The sequence below is a fragment of the Lissotriton vulgaris genome, chromosome 3_1, assembly GCF_964263255.1.
Source record: "Lissotriton vulgaris chromosome 3_1, aLisVul1.2, whole genome shotgun sequence".
Lineage (NCBI taxonomy): Eukaryota > Metazoa > Chordata > Amphibia > Caudata > Salamandridae > Lissotriton > Lissotriton vulgaris.
The window spans coordinates 189,598,061-189,615,992 of NC_141689.1; the positions used below are offsets into that span (position 1 = coordinate 189,598,061).

Consider the following 17,932-nt stretch of genomic DNA (forward strand, 5'->3'; position numbering starts at 1 on the left):
AGACTTTCTTTTGGTAGGGGATTTCAACACCCATAGCGAACTAGATAACTGTGTTGAGGCCATGACCCTATTGACAGATCTGGACACTTTGGGGCTTAAAAAGATCAACCAGGGACCAACACACCGGGCAGGCCATACTTTGGACTTGGTGTTGTCTAATTCAAATGCTATAATATGTACACCTCCCATTCAGGTGGAATGGACAGACCATTCCATCATCACATTTTATACTAGCATTAATCACAAACCGCAACCCACTCAGAGGGTGATGGCAGATACCAGGAGACCCTGGCACAAATTGACATCAGATGGTTTTAGGGGGAAATACATTGAACCCAGTTGTGGCAAATGTACAGCCAACGTAACCACTGCGTTATGTAACTTCGAGGAAGCAGTGACAGTGGCCATAGAGGAGGTTATACCTTTGAGAACTTTTAAATCTCGACCTGCCTCTAAACAAGAAGTATGGTTCACAGAGGACCTAAGATTATTAAAATTAACTACCAGAAAATTAGAAAAACTCTGGAGGGGAACTCACAAGGCAGAGGATAGGGTGAATTATAATATCTCTCAAAATATCTACCACAAAGCCATCCGCGCTGCACGAAAACAAACACATAGCAGCACAACTATCAGCAGCAGGAAACAACGCAAGGATTTTGTATCAAGTTCTACAAACCTTCGCTAAACCTGCTGCCTGTGAGACCATCGAGATAGCTTCCAAGGAACTCTGTGACAATATATCCCAATTTTTTGATAATAAGATCAAGGGTATATATGATAAAATAATAGCTACCAAAGATAAGAACATAGTGGACAACATGGCTCACCTGGCCACGGGAGTACGTATGGATATTATCCACCCTAATAAGATGACAGAATTCCCTCCTATAACAACAGAGGAGGTAATTACTTTGATTAACCAGACAAAGAGCGGGTGCCCCTCTGACATCATCCCGGCACGCATTATGCCATCCGTGGCTGATGTTTTGGCCACAGGAATCCAGCAGGTGATCAACTTGTCCCTGAGTACAGGGGAAGTCCCCTTAGATTGGAAACGGGCACTGGTAAAACCCCTGAGGAAAAATAACACCATCCCCTGGACTGAATTGACAAACTTAAGACCCATTTCACTTCTTCCATATTTTGGAAAACTGACGGAGAAGTTTGTCAATCGGCACTTATCAAATTTCATTGAGAGTGCAGGGGGGTTGGATCCCTCCCAGTCTGGGTTTAGACCTAGGCACAGCACTGAGACTGCCCTGTTGTCCGTCGCTGACTATCTTCGCATGCTACAGGATGCGGGCTTTTCCGCTGTCCTGGTGCTTTTAGATTTGTCAGCGGCGTTTGACACGGTGTCTCATGACATCATGACCTCCAGACTAATTGACATCGGCCTGGGAGGCAGAGTGCTGTCATGGTTAAGGAGCTTTCTCACTAACCGTACCCAAAGTGTCACCATGGGGACGTATCGGTCAGAGGAGCTGGAGATCTCTAAGGCGGTGCCACAGGGCTCATGTTTGAGCCCCACTTTATTTAATATCTATGTGGCCCCACTGGCGAACATCATGAGATCTCACGGCTTTATTCCAGTATCGTATGCGGACGATACTCGACTCCTCTTTCCGTTTAAAACTCTGACATCTGAAGTGCGAAACTCCTTTGCCCGGGGTATGAAAGAAGTGGCCCACTGGATGGCCCCAAACTATCTACAATGCAACGTTTCCAAAACGGAGGTGATGCTCTTTGGGGAAGCCAAATGCCTGTGGACTCCTGACTGGTGGCCGCAAGATCTAGGCCCAGTCCCTGAACCCAAACAATGTGTGAAAAATCTTGGAGTAAAACTGGATCAGGAGCTTTCATTGAAACAACATGGAAACCAAGTGGTGGGCTCCTGTTTCCATGTCATTGGGCTTCTCCGTAGAGTGTTCCCCCTGCTCCCTGATACCACTAGAAAAACCTTGGTACAGGCGCTTGTGCTGAGCAGGCTTGATTACTGCAATGGATTGCTGTTAGCTGCCAACGAGGGGGTCATCTCCAGACTGCAGGTTGTACAAAACACTGCTGCACGCCTTGTCCTCAATGTCCCTGCACGTACTCCATCTAAACCTCTGTTAACTAAGCTTCACTGGCTTTCAGTGAAACAGAGAGTACTGTTTAAGACAGGTTGTGTCATCCATAAGTGCCTTACAGGGAAAGGCCCTGAATACCTGACAAAAAAATGTAATGCCTACGTTCCCTCCCGATCTCTTAGATCGGGAGATCAAGAACTCCTATGGGTTCCTAGGATTAAGAAGGCAAGGCAAGGGGGTAGGGCCTTGTCAGTGGCTGGCCCGAGGCTGTGGAACATTCTCCTCAGAGAGATCAGACAATGTAGGGATCATCTTCCTTTTAGGAAGAAACTAAAAACTTTTTTCTTCCAATATTAGTTATATACCTCATTGTAATATTGTAATATCCCTACTTTGCAGGACCTGCTCTGTTCAAAGATGACGCCTGAGGCGCGGAGATACTCCTTCGGGAGTCGATTCCCAGCGCGGTACAAATCTGTAATAATAATAATAATGGCGTAACCAAACTTGGACAATATGGAGCATCCACTGGTTTGAAATGATACAGGGCCAGTGGCATAGGCAATGCCTTGTCTGATCCCATATACCAGTTTGAAGGAAAACTAAAGAGGTTTGGAAGCAATGGCCAAAGACCAAGAGGATTAATGCTGCTGCTTCTGAGGACTCTTAGCACTGCTTGTGCCTCTGGCGGCACAAAGTCTGTGTGGGTTTCGGTGTAGCTTTTTTTAATAGACAATTTTTATTACATTTTGTATTACACAGCTGCATTCACATATAAGTACAATCATTAAATAACATTCCACTTGGTCTAATCCAGGGGTGAAGGCAATTCCCCAACCACAACATAGCTTTACAAAAGCAGTCCATAATATACACACACCATTCCCCCCCCCCATATCCTTTCATGTTTTTGAAGGCAACCACTGGCCTTGTATACGGGTCACTCCTGGCACGCACACACCACGGGCCTTGTATAGGGGTCAATCCTGGCACGCACACATCAATCAACAGCACGCCTTCAGGGAGGGAGCCTCCAGCGACAGGCAATCTCTCTTCGCCACCAGAGACACCACCCCAGTGAATCTCTTCTCAGCACGGGACTCACCAATTCCCTTCAATACTCCCAGTAATGTCTCTATGGACACAGTTCAATATTGTTATTCCCCAGGACCACAGATATTACTCCCTCCCAGAAGGGCTCGAGGCACAGAAAGGACCATGTCATGTGAAGGAAGTCTGCTTCCCCCCACACGCTGCATGCAGGACGGAATTAAGTATGTAGCATAAAATTAGTTGACCTTAGGTTTTTGTGTGGGTTTAGATGGCTACCATCACCTGACGGCGAGGCCTGCAGAATAACAGGAAATTCATACACTACTGGTGGACATCGAGGCCAGATCATAAAATAGGTTTAGTTGTCTTTTGCCCATCTATGACAATCTGTACAACAGCATTACAGAGATCATCTAGTAGCTCAGGAAGAACCTCACATGCCATGTACTAAAACGCTTAAAGTATGACTGTAGAAGCCCAACAGGCAGACTGCATTTAAAAAAAATATATATATATATTTTTTTTAAACCTTTTCTGCCCTAAAAGTGGATGTATGTACCACAAAAGCTGTCTGGAGTGGGTGCTACATAAATGCAACTTTGTTTTGCACCAGCAGAGAATATCCTTATTGATCGGTAACCGAGACAGACATGGTTTAAACTGAGCCTAGTTAAATGGCAAAATAGGCTCTGAAAGAAAAGATTCAGGACCTATAATCTCAATAAAATGTGACTTTGTCTCATTAGTGGGAAGGTGCACTTCTGCTGCCATGCTAGCCACAACTGTGAAATAAACACTTTCTCCAGTTGTCAGTCTTGAAGGGGAACCAGGGACAGATTCAAAAAGGCACATAGACCACTGTACTTCTGTAAATTAAAATATAATCCAGTATCAATATAATAAGCTGGTTGCTGGAGCTTCAGGTTTGGTTTCAGGTCTAAAGTATAAAGGGGAAGTAGACAATGGGTTTGTTGAACATTGATTGTGAAACATTTCCAGAGATTGGGAGCGCCTGGATATCCATGAATCCTACTTCAGTCATAAAAACTTTTATTCGGTTACAATTTTGCATAACCATAAAAAGTACATACACTGATTAAAAAACTACATTTCTGAATAAATCTTAATTAATAAAAAGCACAATTCATTAAATATTTTTTTTTTTTAAAAAGATTAAAAAAGAACTTCGTTTAGCAAATAACGTACACTTAGAACAATAGACTGTGCCTTGGATTTTCTGCGACGAATTTTGAGTGTAGTTACAATATACTCATTACAGAATTGGCGGTGTGTTCGGGGTTTGAGAACAACGCTATACAATTAGAGTATAATTTAATCAGAGGTAGCTAAGCCACTCAAAGACTACTCCGAATTTTTAAACATAGTTTTAAAAAGCCAGCTACACATTTTGCATTATATACAGAGTCCAAGGACTGTAGTGCCAAGTAAGCGGGCCGACACGTTCTGAAACCCATTGCGAGCAATACAGGCAAAATCCAGCGCTTACGTGGGATTGTGTAATATCTACAAAACAGTATTATATGGATTGTTGACTGGTCCGAGATCCCATCGCAGGGACATTTCATTAAGTTGTGTGACCAGTCTTGCTGCTTTGGATATGAGACTAGGTGGTAAAATGTATTAAATCTAAACCTAGTCAATAAGTATTTGTTGTAGGTACTTAAGTAGAAAGTTAAGTATGGCTGGATCCCCAGAGTAGTCTGAAGTGTTAGAATATGAGCGTTTGAAGGTTTGCTTATTTCCTGTGCCAATCGTAGTTCCCTGAGATGCGAGAGGCAAAGTTTTTTCAGGGCTTTTCTGGAAATGTCCATCAATGTTGATGGGTCCCGGAAATATACTATACAATCCAGATCACATAGAAAGTTTTTTACATACCGGAGCCATGGAATGTTATGCCAGTTATCTAGGGCCAAGCAGTCTGTTAAGAGTGAGCGGGTTAGGTGGCACTGCGTTTTGGTCCAAACACGGTGCCACAAAAGGATCGGCTGAACCTTGATGTTATCGGTCAGATAATCGATTCCCAGCTCAATGTGGCAACCATACGTAGGGGCGCTTTGAGGTACAGCCAGCAGATATTTTATAAACCCATTCTCAACTGTTTGAAGGGCTTCTACTGGTGCGTGCCCCCAGACCCCTGCACCGTAGGTCGCTACACTATGGCATTTAGCATAATAGATTTTTAGTAATTCCGTTGCAGCGGGCTTACCCAATTTCCTTGAAAAGGAAACTAGGGCTGAAGTTGCTCTCTGAACGAGCAATTTTTTACTGACTAAGCCTTGCTTCCAACTTAACTTGTCATACACTAAGATTCCTAAGTATGGGTACTCCCGGGTTCGTTCCAACCGGACGTTATCAATAACTATTGGTTTGGTTTTATTTGCCCTAGGCCCAATATGCATTTTTGTTTTTATTTACTTCTAAACCCAGGTAAGACATACATTTGCAGTACTTATTTGTAGTTGGAGTTGGTTGAGTGTTCTTGCTAATATAACAGAATCATCTGAATATAATAATGCAGGAATAGGGCGATGCTTAATATTGGAAGGTCCCGACTCCCTTCAAGCATGGCCACTTCTAGGCCATTTGTATACAGATTAAATAAGAAGGAAGCCAGGACACAGCCCTGTCTAACCCCCCTATTAACAGCAAAAGATGGTGATAATTCTCCATTCACTCCATATCTGACGCAAGCAGAGGCGTTAGAATTGACTTCACGGAGGAATTTGATGAGGGGGTTCGACCCCCAGCTCGCCGCGTATAAGCCACAGCTTTGAATGGATGACGCAGTCGAAAGCTGCGCTAAGGTCGACGTAAACTAGACATAAATTAGCCACTTTAACTCCTACATACTTGCCAATCAAAAGAGCTAGATTTAAAGCCTGCTCCACGGTGCCAAGGCCCTCCTGGAAACCATATTGCAGGTCGGTCATGATGTTATTCGTGGTTGCCCAATCCTGGAGACGCTCCAGGATTAACCGACCCGCAACTTTGCCCAAGGAATCCAGGAGGGAGATCCCACTTTTCCTTTGCTTCTTTTTCAACTGTGCCTCTTCTTCAATTTACCTGTCGAAGGCGGTCTGCGCAGGGACCAATCCCCCTTGAAGTGCTCAGCAAGAGTAAGGCTTCTCACTCCCTGATGGCTCTTGGATGCATCAAGGAACATTCGTTATCTTTGATGTAGAGGCACCATAGACAGACATTATGAGGCTCTCTAACAGATGGCCTTCTGGCACACGCAACAATCTTTGAAGCCAGTTGTCTTTGGGCTGACATACATGCACACTTGCCAAAATATAATTTAAGAGGAGGGCTCTCGTAAAGCACTGAAAATAGTAGCAATGGAAATCCAGATTCTTTTTCAAAAGGAGAGGAAAAAGAGGAGCTAACATCAGTTTGTATACAGAAGTGATGCTTCCGTGCATCCTGTTGGGACAGTTATAACAAAAGGACCATCTACTTGCACGCACGCAATCAATCAGAGTTTAAAGCGCACTACTCGCCCGTGAGGGTCTCAAGACCCGAGGGTGCAGCTCAGAGTCAGCCAAAAAGCCAGGTCTTGAGGTTCTTCCTGAAGGTGTGCAGGGTAGGGGAGCATCTGACGTTGACCAGGAGCTTGTTCCAGGCTTTGGCTGCGATGTAGGAGAAGACTCTTCCACATGCTCTGGTTCTGCAGATGTACAGGATTTCTGTTAGGACAAGGTCGGCGGAGCGGAAGTTTCTTTTGGGTACGTGGAAGTAGACTTTTTTTTTTTAAGTATTTAAGTCTGGTGTTGTGGAGGGATTTGTAGGCGTGGTTAAGTATCGTCAAGGCTACTCTCTTCTAGACGGTGAGCCAGTGGAGGTCTCGCAGGTGTTGGGTGATGTGCTCATGTCGAGGGATGCCGAGGAAGAGTCTGGTGGCAGTGTTCTGGATGGTCTGGAGTTTGCGTAGCAGGGATTTGCTGTTTCCAGCGTAGAGGGCGTTTCCACAGTCCAGTCTGCTTGTTATGAGTAAGTGGGTGACTTCTTTCTGGCTTCGGGAGAGGGTCCACTTGAAGGTCTTGCGGAGGATGCAGAGGGTGTTGAAGCAAGTGGAGGCGACTGCGTTGATCTGTCGGGTCATGGTGAGGAAGAAGTAGAGTATGATGCTGAGGTTCCGGGCAAGGTCCGTGGGGAAGTGTTGTAGAGGGCGGTGGGCCCCCATTAGTTGTCCCAAGCTGAGGCGGTGGGTCCAAGGAAGAGGACTTCTGTTTCTCATCCAAGCTGCAACGTGTTTCATTCCTTCTTGGAAGCAGAGTCTGGTGGTTTCAGGGTCCTTTGTGAAGGAGAGGATGAGCTGGTTGTCGTCGGGGCAGGATATTAATGCTGAGCCTATGCTGTCTGACTAGGGCGGCGAGTGGGGTCATGTAGATGTTGAAGAGTGTGGGACTGAGTGATTATCCTTGGGGTATTCCGCAGATCTCTTTGGGTTCGGAGAGGTAAAGTACGAATCTAATACTTTGGGTTCTGCCAGTGAGGAAAGAGCGGAGCCAGTCTACGGTGGTTCCCTGAATGCCGGCGTTGTGGAGTCTGGCTGCAAGAGTGCGGGGGGAGACTGAGTCAAAAGCTGCAGAGAGGTCCAGTAGGATGAGGGCTGCGGTGTGGCCTTGGTCGAGGAGCGTGTGGATGTCTGGGAGGCGAGGAGGGCAGTCTTGGTGCTGTGGTTACTGCTGAATCTGGATTGGGAGGAGTCGAGGAGGGTGTTCTCTTCGATGAAGTTTGTCAGCTGGGCTTTGACGATCTTCTCAGTAACTTTGGCTGCGAAGGGAAAGAGATGGGTCGTTAGTTCTTCAGGTCCGTCGGGTCTGCAAAGGGTTTCTTGAGGGGCGGCTCGATTTCTGCGTGTTTCCAGTCGTTGGGGAAAGCGCCGGATTCAAAGGAGGGGTGGATGGTGCGTTGTAGCTCAGGTGCTATGGCGGTGGCAGCTAAATTTCTGCGTGTTTCCAGTCGTTGGGGATAGCGCCAGATTCAAAGGAGGGGTGGATGGTGCGTTGTAGCTCAGGTGCTATGGCGGTGGCAGCTCTGTGGAAGATGTGCAGCAGAGGGCGTTGAGTGGGTATGTGAGCGGTGGAAATGTTAAAAGATAAGTGTATGCAGTGGTAGTCCATCCAGAGGGGGTGCGTGGTGTGGCTGAAGCAGTTGTTACCTCCTGCGAAGATGGGGTCGAGAGTGTGTCCTGCCTTGTGGGTAGGGGTGATGACAAGCTCTCAGTCCAATGCTGGCAAGGTTGACCAGGTGGGCGGGGGAGTTGGGGGTCGCTGAGGCTGTCATGATGGAAGTTCAGGTCTCCGATGAGTATGTAGTCCATGGAGACGATGGCAAGGGGTGGGATGGAGTCAGCGATGATAGTGGTGAGCGAAGTACAAGGCACGGGGAAGGAGGGGCGTGGGGGGTCTGTAGGCTAGGGTGGTCTGGATCTGGAAGTTAATGTGTTCGTTCTATGGTGGAGGTGGAGTCGCTCGTGCTGGAGTTGGAGAGTCGGCAGGAGCTCTTGTGTGCGAAGGCGAGGCCTCCTCCTTGGCAAACCTTCAGGTTCTTGTAACCGTCAGGAATGGCGGTGGGAATGTCGGAGACTGAGTTTGTCAGAGGTGTTTCTCCAGGTTTCCATGAAGAAGATAACTTCTGGCGAGAGGGTGTCAAGGAGAGGTCCCAGATCTCTAAGGCATGGCTGTGCAGTGAGTGCTCGTTGAGGAAAATATACTTCCGGAGGTTGCGGAGGATGGTGAAGGAGTGCCGGCAGGAGATCTGGCCATGGGTGGTGTTCGGCCTAGACAGCTGGCAGTTGTTAATTTTAGGGTTGAGTGTGTTGAGGGCGGCTGAGTCGTAGCGGTGGGAGGTCGGATAAACAGGGTCCCTGGCGCTGGGCGCGGTCGGGTAGTGGACGGGCACAGGCGGCCTTGCCTTTGGCACGCTCAATGCACTAGGCTGCCATTAAATAGGGAAGGGGGAGCGCATCTGGGAGGCGGGAACCAGCAGTGGGAGGGACTGCAGGGGCAGAAGCGGAGGGAAAGAACCGGGCACGGAGGACACAAACAGGAACAACAGGAAAGACAGAAAAACAGGCAAAAAGAGGAATAAGGCACAATAACAAGACACTAAAGGCACAATAACCAACACTAACAAGGACAAAACAAAACGGGCACAAACAGAGACAAAGGGCCTCGAACACCTACAAGCAGAGGTGAAGCGGGATCAGCGGCACAACAGTGGAGCTGCTGGGGGAGAGAGCAGATCTCTGGCCAGGTGGTCAGAGGTCTTGCTCGCACACCCTTGCAGAGGCAGCCATTAGATAGGGAAGGGAAGGGGAGCGCAGCTGAGAGGGGGGGAGCTGGAACAGACAGGGGGGAGGGGGCACGGGGGCAGTAACAGCTGGGAAAGAACCGGGCAGGGAGGACATAAACTACGACAGGAAAAACAGGCAAAAAAGCTATTGCAGACGTTTTCTGGATCTAGTCTGGCACCTGGGAGAATTGACATAGTGAGGAATCTGCAGTTAGTAATATCCATCATAGCCTCAGAAAAAGCGAGGGGGCTCTTTACTAATTCAACACACAGGATTATTGCAGGACCAAATTTAAATAACTACCAGAACCAGGAGCTGGGTTGCGATGCACATCTGCCTCAGTAGATACTGCAAATATGGATAAGCACAGCGCCCTATAAAATCATTAACTTAAAGAGGAAACATGGTTGACATTTTAGAGTTTATTAGTACCTCTTTAAGCAGAATCAAAATAATTAGCAAGTTAAAGTTTTATCAAGACTGCTTATATTTTATGCTTTCCATCTTTAACAATGTACAACATTATACACTTTGTACTATTAAAACAAACCCTCAAAAAACGGTTTTCTAGCACAAGATGTAACTGGATATATAAAGTAATCTAGTACAGTGTGAATAAAAATAAATTGCAATGAGTTTGTAGTCTTTGTTTCAGGAAAGTGCTTGAAAGGAAAGCCCTTTGCTTCCAGAGGGCTGTTTAACTTCGAGACCAACTCGTCAAGAAAAAGTCATCTCTTCAAACCAAAACACCTGATGAGCACTGAAGAGCAACAGGAGTTCAAAGGACATGCTCTCAGGCCACGTTTCTTTGAGGTTGCAGAAAATGAAGATACAGGTTTGATCCATAGGCGCTATCCTAGCAAGCGCATGAACAGGCTGGTCCAGCAGGCTCTGTACTGTGGAATTCATGGCAGAGAAACCAAATAGGACAATTCCAGACAATGTTTTATGAATGTCAAAATAAAACAATCTGTGCAAGAGAAGGTAATGTTACTTTTTTCAATGTGAGAAGTTAGCCCATAACAAGTATAAGCCAGATATAGGGATCCGAAATAACTTCACCCCAAGCGAAAAAGCCCTCTCCACCCATTTCAGCAGGATTCCTCAACAGTGAGCATGTTGTCAGGCTACATACATCTCAAGTAAACGGCCATGCAATCTTATTCCGATGTCTGAAAACGGACGCTTTCTTGTTTTCGTCATTGGGTACAGCACACTGTAAGTAACTTCCACAGACAGGCATGGACTCTGTTCAATTCTCTAAAAAGGGCAAATGAAAATATCAAACAGTTTCTCCGGCATATCCCTTCCTAAAAGGCATCAGACGCTCGGACAATAAAATTAAGTTAGCAGTTTACAAAGGCTGGATTCATCCCCATGAAATATGCTCCGATCCTTCAAGACTCTCAGCTTCCGCCAGCACGGGTCATTAGTTCCTCCAAAGCCTTTTCCTGGTCATTGTTATGTATTAATAAGACTTCTTTAATGTCTTTCTGTTCAAAGCCCATTTCTTTAAATTTACCTAAGAGCTGAAGGAACGCCATTGTCTAAAGAAAAAGAGAAACAAAAGGTTTACAAGTCAGACCGATATTTTAAAGGATGCAAAAATAAAGGCTTGGAAGAAACTATATATAAATGACCACAGGATGAAAAAACAGACACTAAGACATATTTTAACCCCTGTATTGCAGGTGACAACTACTTGATATCCAGAGTTAGAAATCCCTCTGCAGTGCAGAGGACGTCAACGGGTTGTACATCGGTGGAGGTGCGAAGGATCCTCCAGTTTTTGCATGGGAGTCTTTCCTCATCACTTGACCGAGCACGTTCGTACAACATAGCAAAGAGTCATTCGATTTTACAGAGGCAATTAGAGAGGCAGGAGAGTAGATATTACTGTCCCCATTGCTCATCTCAGCCTGGTGTGTGTTTTCAAACTTGTTTTATATACAAAAGTGAAGTTCTGTGCAACTGGCTGAAGGGGAGCAGAAATAATAAGAGTTAGTATCTGCCTTCAAAAGACTGTCAATGGATACCTACCTTCCATGCCCCATTACTTTAACTGTGTAGCCTTTCCATTTGTTCCATCTGATTTGGGAAGTGATATCATAATCAAAGACTAACTTCCCAAGTTAGATTTGAGCCATCGTGTTTTTACTGACTTGCTACCTTTCTACTCAGTTAAAACGAGGCAGATGTTCCGTCCTTCATATTACAAGTGAATATGTATGGTGGTACCTATCAGTCAATGCACTGATCAGTGGGAGAGACGTTAGCCATGTTTTGACAGAGTATCCTACGCATCAACTTCTAAGGCCCATAGTGCTTCTGAAAGTGCTCTTTAAGGAGCTTGAGTCTACCCAGAATGTTGTTCTACAGTGTTCAAATATAGATATGCGCACACTGTCCAGGGAATGGGCAACAAGTGCATTCTCAAACAATCTCAACTTGCTTATACACACCGAAAGAAGTTGGATTTAGTGCCATTAGTGCGCTAAAGCTGCATGAAAGACGAGCCTTCCTGAGCCGGCGACCATGCGGTGGTGTTAGTCATGTGAACACGTATTAGTCAGGACTTAGAGTGAGAGACAAGACAAGGTAGTCAAGCTTAACCCTGGCTTGCTTTGACAAGAGTCTTGAAAGGAAGATGGTCAAGGTAGGAGTGGTACACAGATGATGGCAGCAACCACGATTAACGGTTGTAACAAGGTGTGTGGCTATTGGCAGATGATATATAATGTTGTTGGCTGCGGGTGTGATTGGTGTTTCAGTCCAGTGGGTGAATGAATGTAAAGGGCATTTGAATTATGCAGTTTGTTGATGCGAGTGTTGTTTGGTGATAAAGGGAATGTGAATGGAACGTAAAGTGGTTGAAGAGGACATGGCTTTACAGCTTGCAAGTCATGGGTTTATTATTTTGATATTCAAATTACATTAACAACAGTTATTGCTGAGTTTTGATTTACATGAGGTCATTTATTAGTAGTATTAACTTTTTCAACCATCCACTGTCATTGGTGACAAATTCAACTGTCCAGAGTGTATGTTTACTGGATGGCTGTGAAATTTAATATCGATTAGAAAAGCTCAATAGACATTCAAATTTCTGTTGGTTCAGTTAAACGATTTCTCCAACACTTGTGAATTCCAAATGAAGATACTCAACATCTAGTTAAGCGGTCTCTCACATTGCTGAGGTGCAGGAAGCAGCATCTCTGGCAGCCAGGCCGTTGTGGAAATCAGCACAGGCAAGGTCATTGATATCTTATGGCCTCTTTAGGACTACAGCGGTGTGGGAGCGGGGGGCGGTGACATGCTGGATTACAAGTTGTAATCTGGGTACTGCCTTTCAAAGGCTCATAGGAGTGCCTTAGGAAGGCAGAGCTGTGAGCCTGCCACAGTGGGTTCCAGCACGGCATGGACTCTTAAGTCCACGCCGTGCTGGAACTGTGGGTGAATGCAGACGGGGGCACACCATGAGCCCTCTTGCATCCTTTCTTAAGCCCTAAGGGACCTTACCGCCAGAATTTTCAAGGTGCGAGAACAGCCATGGGACTGCTGGTGGTCAGGAAACTCATAATATGCTTGGTGGTGCGGCAGACCACCACCAAGCATATTGCAGCCTCAAGACCGCTGCGCCAATGCCAGGGAACATGGATCTCTGGCGGTTGCAGCTGTCCTATGGAGGTCTGACCGCCGTAGTCATAATACGGCAGGTGGACCACTGGTACGGCGGTCCACGACTGCCACTGCACCACAACCTCAAGTTGGTGTTCCTATGGACAGCCAAACTCTTAATTAGGCCCTTCGTTTTTTCTAACCTTCAATGCCAGTGTGCAGATCATAAAAATCAATTGAGAGAAAGACATTATGAGCCATCCTAAAATAAATTCCCCACACTGTTGCCATTATCAGCACTTCGGATGAAGAAGACTCCAGGGTAACAAAAAACAAAAGCTTAGCATCTCCTACAATGCCTGCAAATTTCCATACAAAACTGTGCTTTCATTTGGCTACAGTATTCTAGCCCGGTGTCATTGAGCGCTGAGGGAACTATCACAATCCCTGACATTTTTAAGAAAACCATACACCTAGAGGTGTTCCTTTTATTTCACTTGTGTGCATGGCACTACATTTTCTCACCCAAAAGGCCATGCAAACCTCAATCTTTGGCTAATACGACCCATTTAAGTTCTGGAAACTGCATAGTACAGTTTCTTTATCAGAAGTGCTGGAACGCTGAATAGTATGAATTGTATGCATCCCCGCATAGAAGTATGCAAATAACCGCTAATTCTAAACTCAGTAGCTTGTACACATTTCAAAAAGATACAGGTTTCCTTCATACTCATTTCTCATTCATTAGATTTTACTATACGAATTTGCTGCACGGCTGGTATACAATGCAAAATCATTGTAAACTGTGTCTCCGCTGCAGGCTGTGGGTATCACTCTTTTCTAGACAATCCACAAACAACTATCTATTGCTGCGACCAGAAGGGTCTAACAAACAGTACATTACATTTGTAAATCATCCACCGGGTCAGAAATTACAGAAGATAACATGGTCAGATATTTATACTTTTTTCTGTCTTTTTGTATGTTTTTGATTTTAATTATTAATTTTATGGGGGAAACCATCAATGACTTCCATAAATGACACATATCCGAAAGTTCAACTTCGACTAGTTTTCAGACAAGTATAGCTTTGCAGGCTCAACCATGGGTTTCAGGCACTTTTCCACTACAAACTGCAAATAGGTTCACTCTGCTTGTTCCTGAAAGCTGGTGATCTTATTAGAACAAAACTATTGTTGATGCTATGTTTAGAAAAATAAAAAAATAATTGTACAGCACTTTTTCCCCCCAAAAGGTTTTACTATAATGGGTTTATTTTTTCAGTTCCCTCTAGGGGAATCCACTATCCCTTACTCCCTTTAGAACTGCCAAAGATGTGGAAAAAAAAATCTAATTTGGTCTGGTTGCCTTTATGAAGACATAGCACGTGGTGCCCCAAACATCAAGAAATGGCTCTGAACCGGGTGGGGAGGGCGACGCGCCAAACAATGAAAAGTGAACATCAGAATGCATGGCACGGCGTAACACAGGCCCCCTCGGTGCGGGGGGCCCCCAAGCTCCAGGGGGCCCCCTCAGCACAGCCTTACGGCCGGAAAGGTCCTGTATGCAGTTGTCCTTTATAGGGGACAACAGGGCGGCAACTCCCCAAACCCTCATGCCTTACTCTGCACCTAATTGTTATATTACAGCTTTTACATGAAACGATCTTACCAATCGTTTGTTTGTATTTAAAAGCTGTAATAGAGGAGGGCTCCCCGGGGCATTATTATGCATGTCAGGTATGGGCTGTTCCAGGCCGTCTTTTCAAAGATGCAAAACATATCAGGCGACATGCTGTACTAGCCTCAGGCAGTCCAGCATGTCAGAAAATGGTGAATAGGAGCCTGTCCCTCACAGACCCTTATGGCCCATCAGAAGCCACGGTAATGGAAAAGGACAGCCTTCCGTCCTATCTGAGCTTCTGATTGGGCATAAGGGTGTGAGCCTCGCTCTGGTGCACGTTTTACTGAATCTGGGCAGTTGGGAATAGTGATTCGTGAAGTGCATGTCAAGGACTGCCTCGGGTAAGTTTCACCTTAAGTGTATGTCTGAGAGCATGTACATATTGTTTGTGTATCGGCGAGCCTTCACTAGTGTATGTGTATTTGAATGTGTGTATGCGTGAGCATAGCTGCCAAGGTTTCAGATTGCTATGCGTGACATTTTCTTAATTTCAGTGTAATTATGAGTGACATTTCAACGACTATGAGTGACATTTTCTCGCAAGCAAAATCTAGCAATGAAGACAAGAGCAATATATACATTTCAGAAATTAATCCCATTTGAGCAACAAGGACGAGTCGCATCATAATCCACAAGCTGTATTACTGAGCAGTGCGCCCTGGTCTGGTCCTGCATGCCGCCCACTACTTGCCAAACCCTGCTGGTGGCACCATCACCCCACTCACAGTTTGTCACACAGAGATACACTACAAGCTCTGCTGACTCGGATACTCACTTAGCACACTGAGAAGTTATGTTGGCAAGCACCACAGTGGCTCTCGCAATCAATCACCTGACCCAGGTGCGAGCAACTACTAACACAGCTTACAGTCAGTGGGAAGACAGACTGCTATGTGATGTACAGTCAGTTCTCAGCTGTAACAGGGCAGACCGGTGGCAGCTCAGAAGAAAATCATGGCTATGGTACAAGAAAAAAAGATTTGGATAGCTCATAGGTCTCGTTTTTTGGACTCTAAAAGTATTTATTTATGCAGCAGAATATCCTTGGTGAAACAACACCAACTGTTGCATGGCTAAACACTTATAAGGTCCCAAATGCGAGACCTATTGGCTATGCCAATGCTTGTTCCCTTTTGACATGCAGAAAACAGTGGTCACTTATCATGCATTATCAAAGTTGGACTATTATAATTCCCTTTATGTTGGTGCTCAGCAGGGCATCTTAAAAAACTTCAGTGACTGCAAAATGCCGCAGTCAGAGCTGTTAAAAATATTAAGACATATGAACCAATCTCTAAAGCTATAGAAGAACTACACTTGCTCCCCATAAAAAAGAAAAAGAGTAGCTTTCAAAGCGCTCTGCAGGGCACACAAAACGCTTAATAACTCTGGCCCTGCTTTTCTTAAAAATAAAATATTCCGGTACACTCTAATAAATCGCTTCGATCAGCCAATCTAGGAACGTGTCCGTTCTGTTAATTCACAAAGCCTCCTGGGGTGGCACAAGTTTCACCATGCTACTTTCCGTCTCTGGAATCAAATGCCATGGTATCTGAGAAATCAGCCTAACTTTCTTATTTTCAGAAACTCTTTAAAACCTGGCTGTTTACTCTACCCTTGTAGGTCAGACTATTGGCAGACTTTAGGCACGTCTCTTACCTTCAAGCAGATGGCAGCGCCAAGAAGCCCACGGGCAGAAGCTGCGCTCTACAAAACCCAAATCAACTCTTTACCCACTTACCCACGTTTAAAGGAAACCCTCGCAGCTGGACCTCAGGGCGGCACCAGGCTATTATCTGTATCTGAGAACTACCGGACGGACGAAACAGGGATCAAGAAGGGTATGCAAAGAAGCTGGCATGACAGGAGAAATGATATATCACTGGGAAGAGGGTGACACACCTGCAAACGAGTATGCAAAGTTTGGAATTTGTTTATTTTTGCAGTTTTATCCAGCACAAGCAATGGAACGTGAATATCTGTGCAATGTCGAAGACACAGGAAGATCTACAGCTGCAATTAAGGCCTGGCTATACAATACTATGATGAGTTGTAGCTAAGCGATGACGTTTGCACCGCTAGGGCACTCCATGTCAATGACACCAAAATAATATTGATTATCACGCCAATTATTAAAAGTAAAAAAACAACAACATTCTTTTAATGAACAGTCTGACATACTATGCAAATAAAAGCAAGGGACCGTCTTCTGCTCACTCTCCCCTTGGAGTGCCAATGAAGCACGCACCAACGAATTACCCATTCATCAGGCTAATCCATGAACGCCATAACTTCCATCTTGCCTATTGGCTAAGCAGTGTGAAGGGGTCACAAGACCACCTCCATCCCTCCACCAGATACCTACATGAATTAATAATAAAATAGGAGAAAGGATATACAGCTCTCTTGCCCCAACCAACGTGCAAGCTTGCACTGAGGAAGAAGCCCTAACAGAACTATTCACTTTGGTAGTAAAATACGGAGACAGCCAAGGCCTTTATCGGCAATTTACATTTCGTGCAGCAGTGCATTGCCTTTGTGTGGCGGAGACTTTAGATTTTGAATGGCGGACAATGTATTTATTTATTGTCAACAGTTAAAAAATATCAGTGCAGGCCATGACTCGGAGCAAAACCCATGTTACGTCCATTTCTTTGCACGGCATACATACATTTTATTTCAAGGGAACATACACCACGGAGTAAAGGGTGATGCGGGGGTCCTGATAAACAGTGCAGTGGACAGAGCATAACATTTCTGTACTGAAAGACGTTTAACAAGTTACATAGTTTGTAATGCGTGAACCTCAAAAGCCTATATTATCAAAGCAAGGGAAGCGGGAGCATAACATTCACTCATTACCCAAACTCAAACGAGGCACTGCTTAGGAACTTTGCGACGCCATTCTTCATACGGGCCGCACCTTGCCTAACGACTTCTATAGAGATGCGGCTATCACCGATCCGCAGCTGCATAACATATCCAGCGTTGCAGTGCAGACCTCTCTCGCTCTCTCGCCCTGTGGGCAGCAGACCTCACTCACCCGCCGGGGCAGCCGATCTCACCCTTTTTGAACCGCTGGCCAGGAATCCAGATCACAACCTCGGCGGGCTTTGCTGCTGCAGCCTGGTTTGCGGGGCGCAGGTGGCCGGGCCGCCCAAGCCACAATCGATTCATGCTGCGG

The 17,932-nt window shown here is 45.5% G+C and overlaps 1 protein-coding gene across 1 annotated transcript in view; it reads right to left on the reverse strand.

Moving 5' to 3' along the window:
* Positions 1 to 9,854: 9,854 nt before the first annotated feature.
* Positions 9,855 to 17,932, reverse strand: part of UBAP1 (ubiquitin associated protein 1) — a 185,183-nt gene continuing 177,105 nt past the window's right edge. Inside the window, exon 7 of the mRNA XM_086960297.1 lies at positions 9,855 to 10,994. Within this exon, the coding sequence (XP_086816423.1) occupies positions 10,854 to 10,994 (141 nt within the window). The 3' untranslated portion in view covers positions 9,855 to 10,853. The remainder of the gene's footprint in view (positions 10,995 to 17,932) is intronic.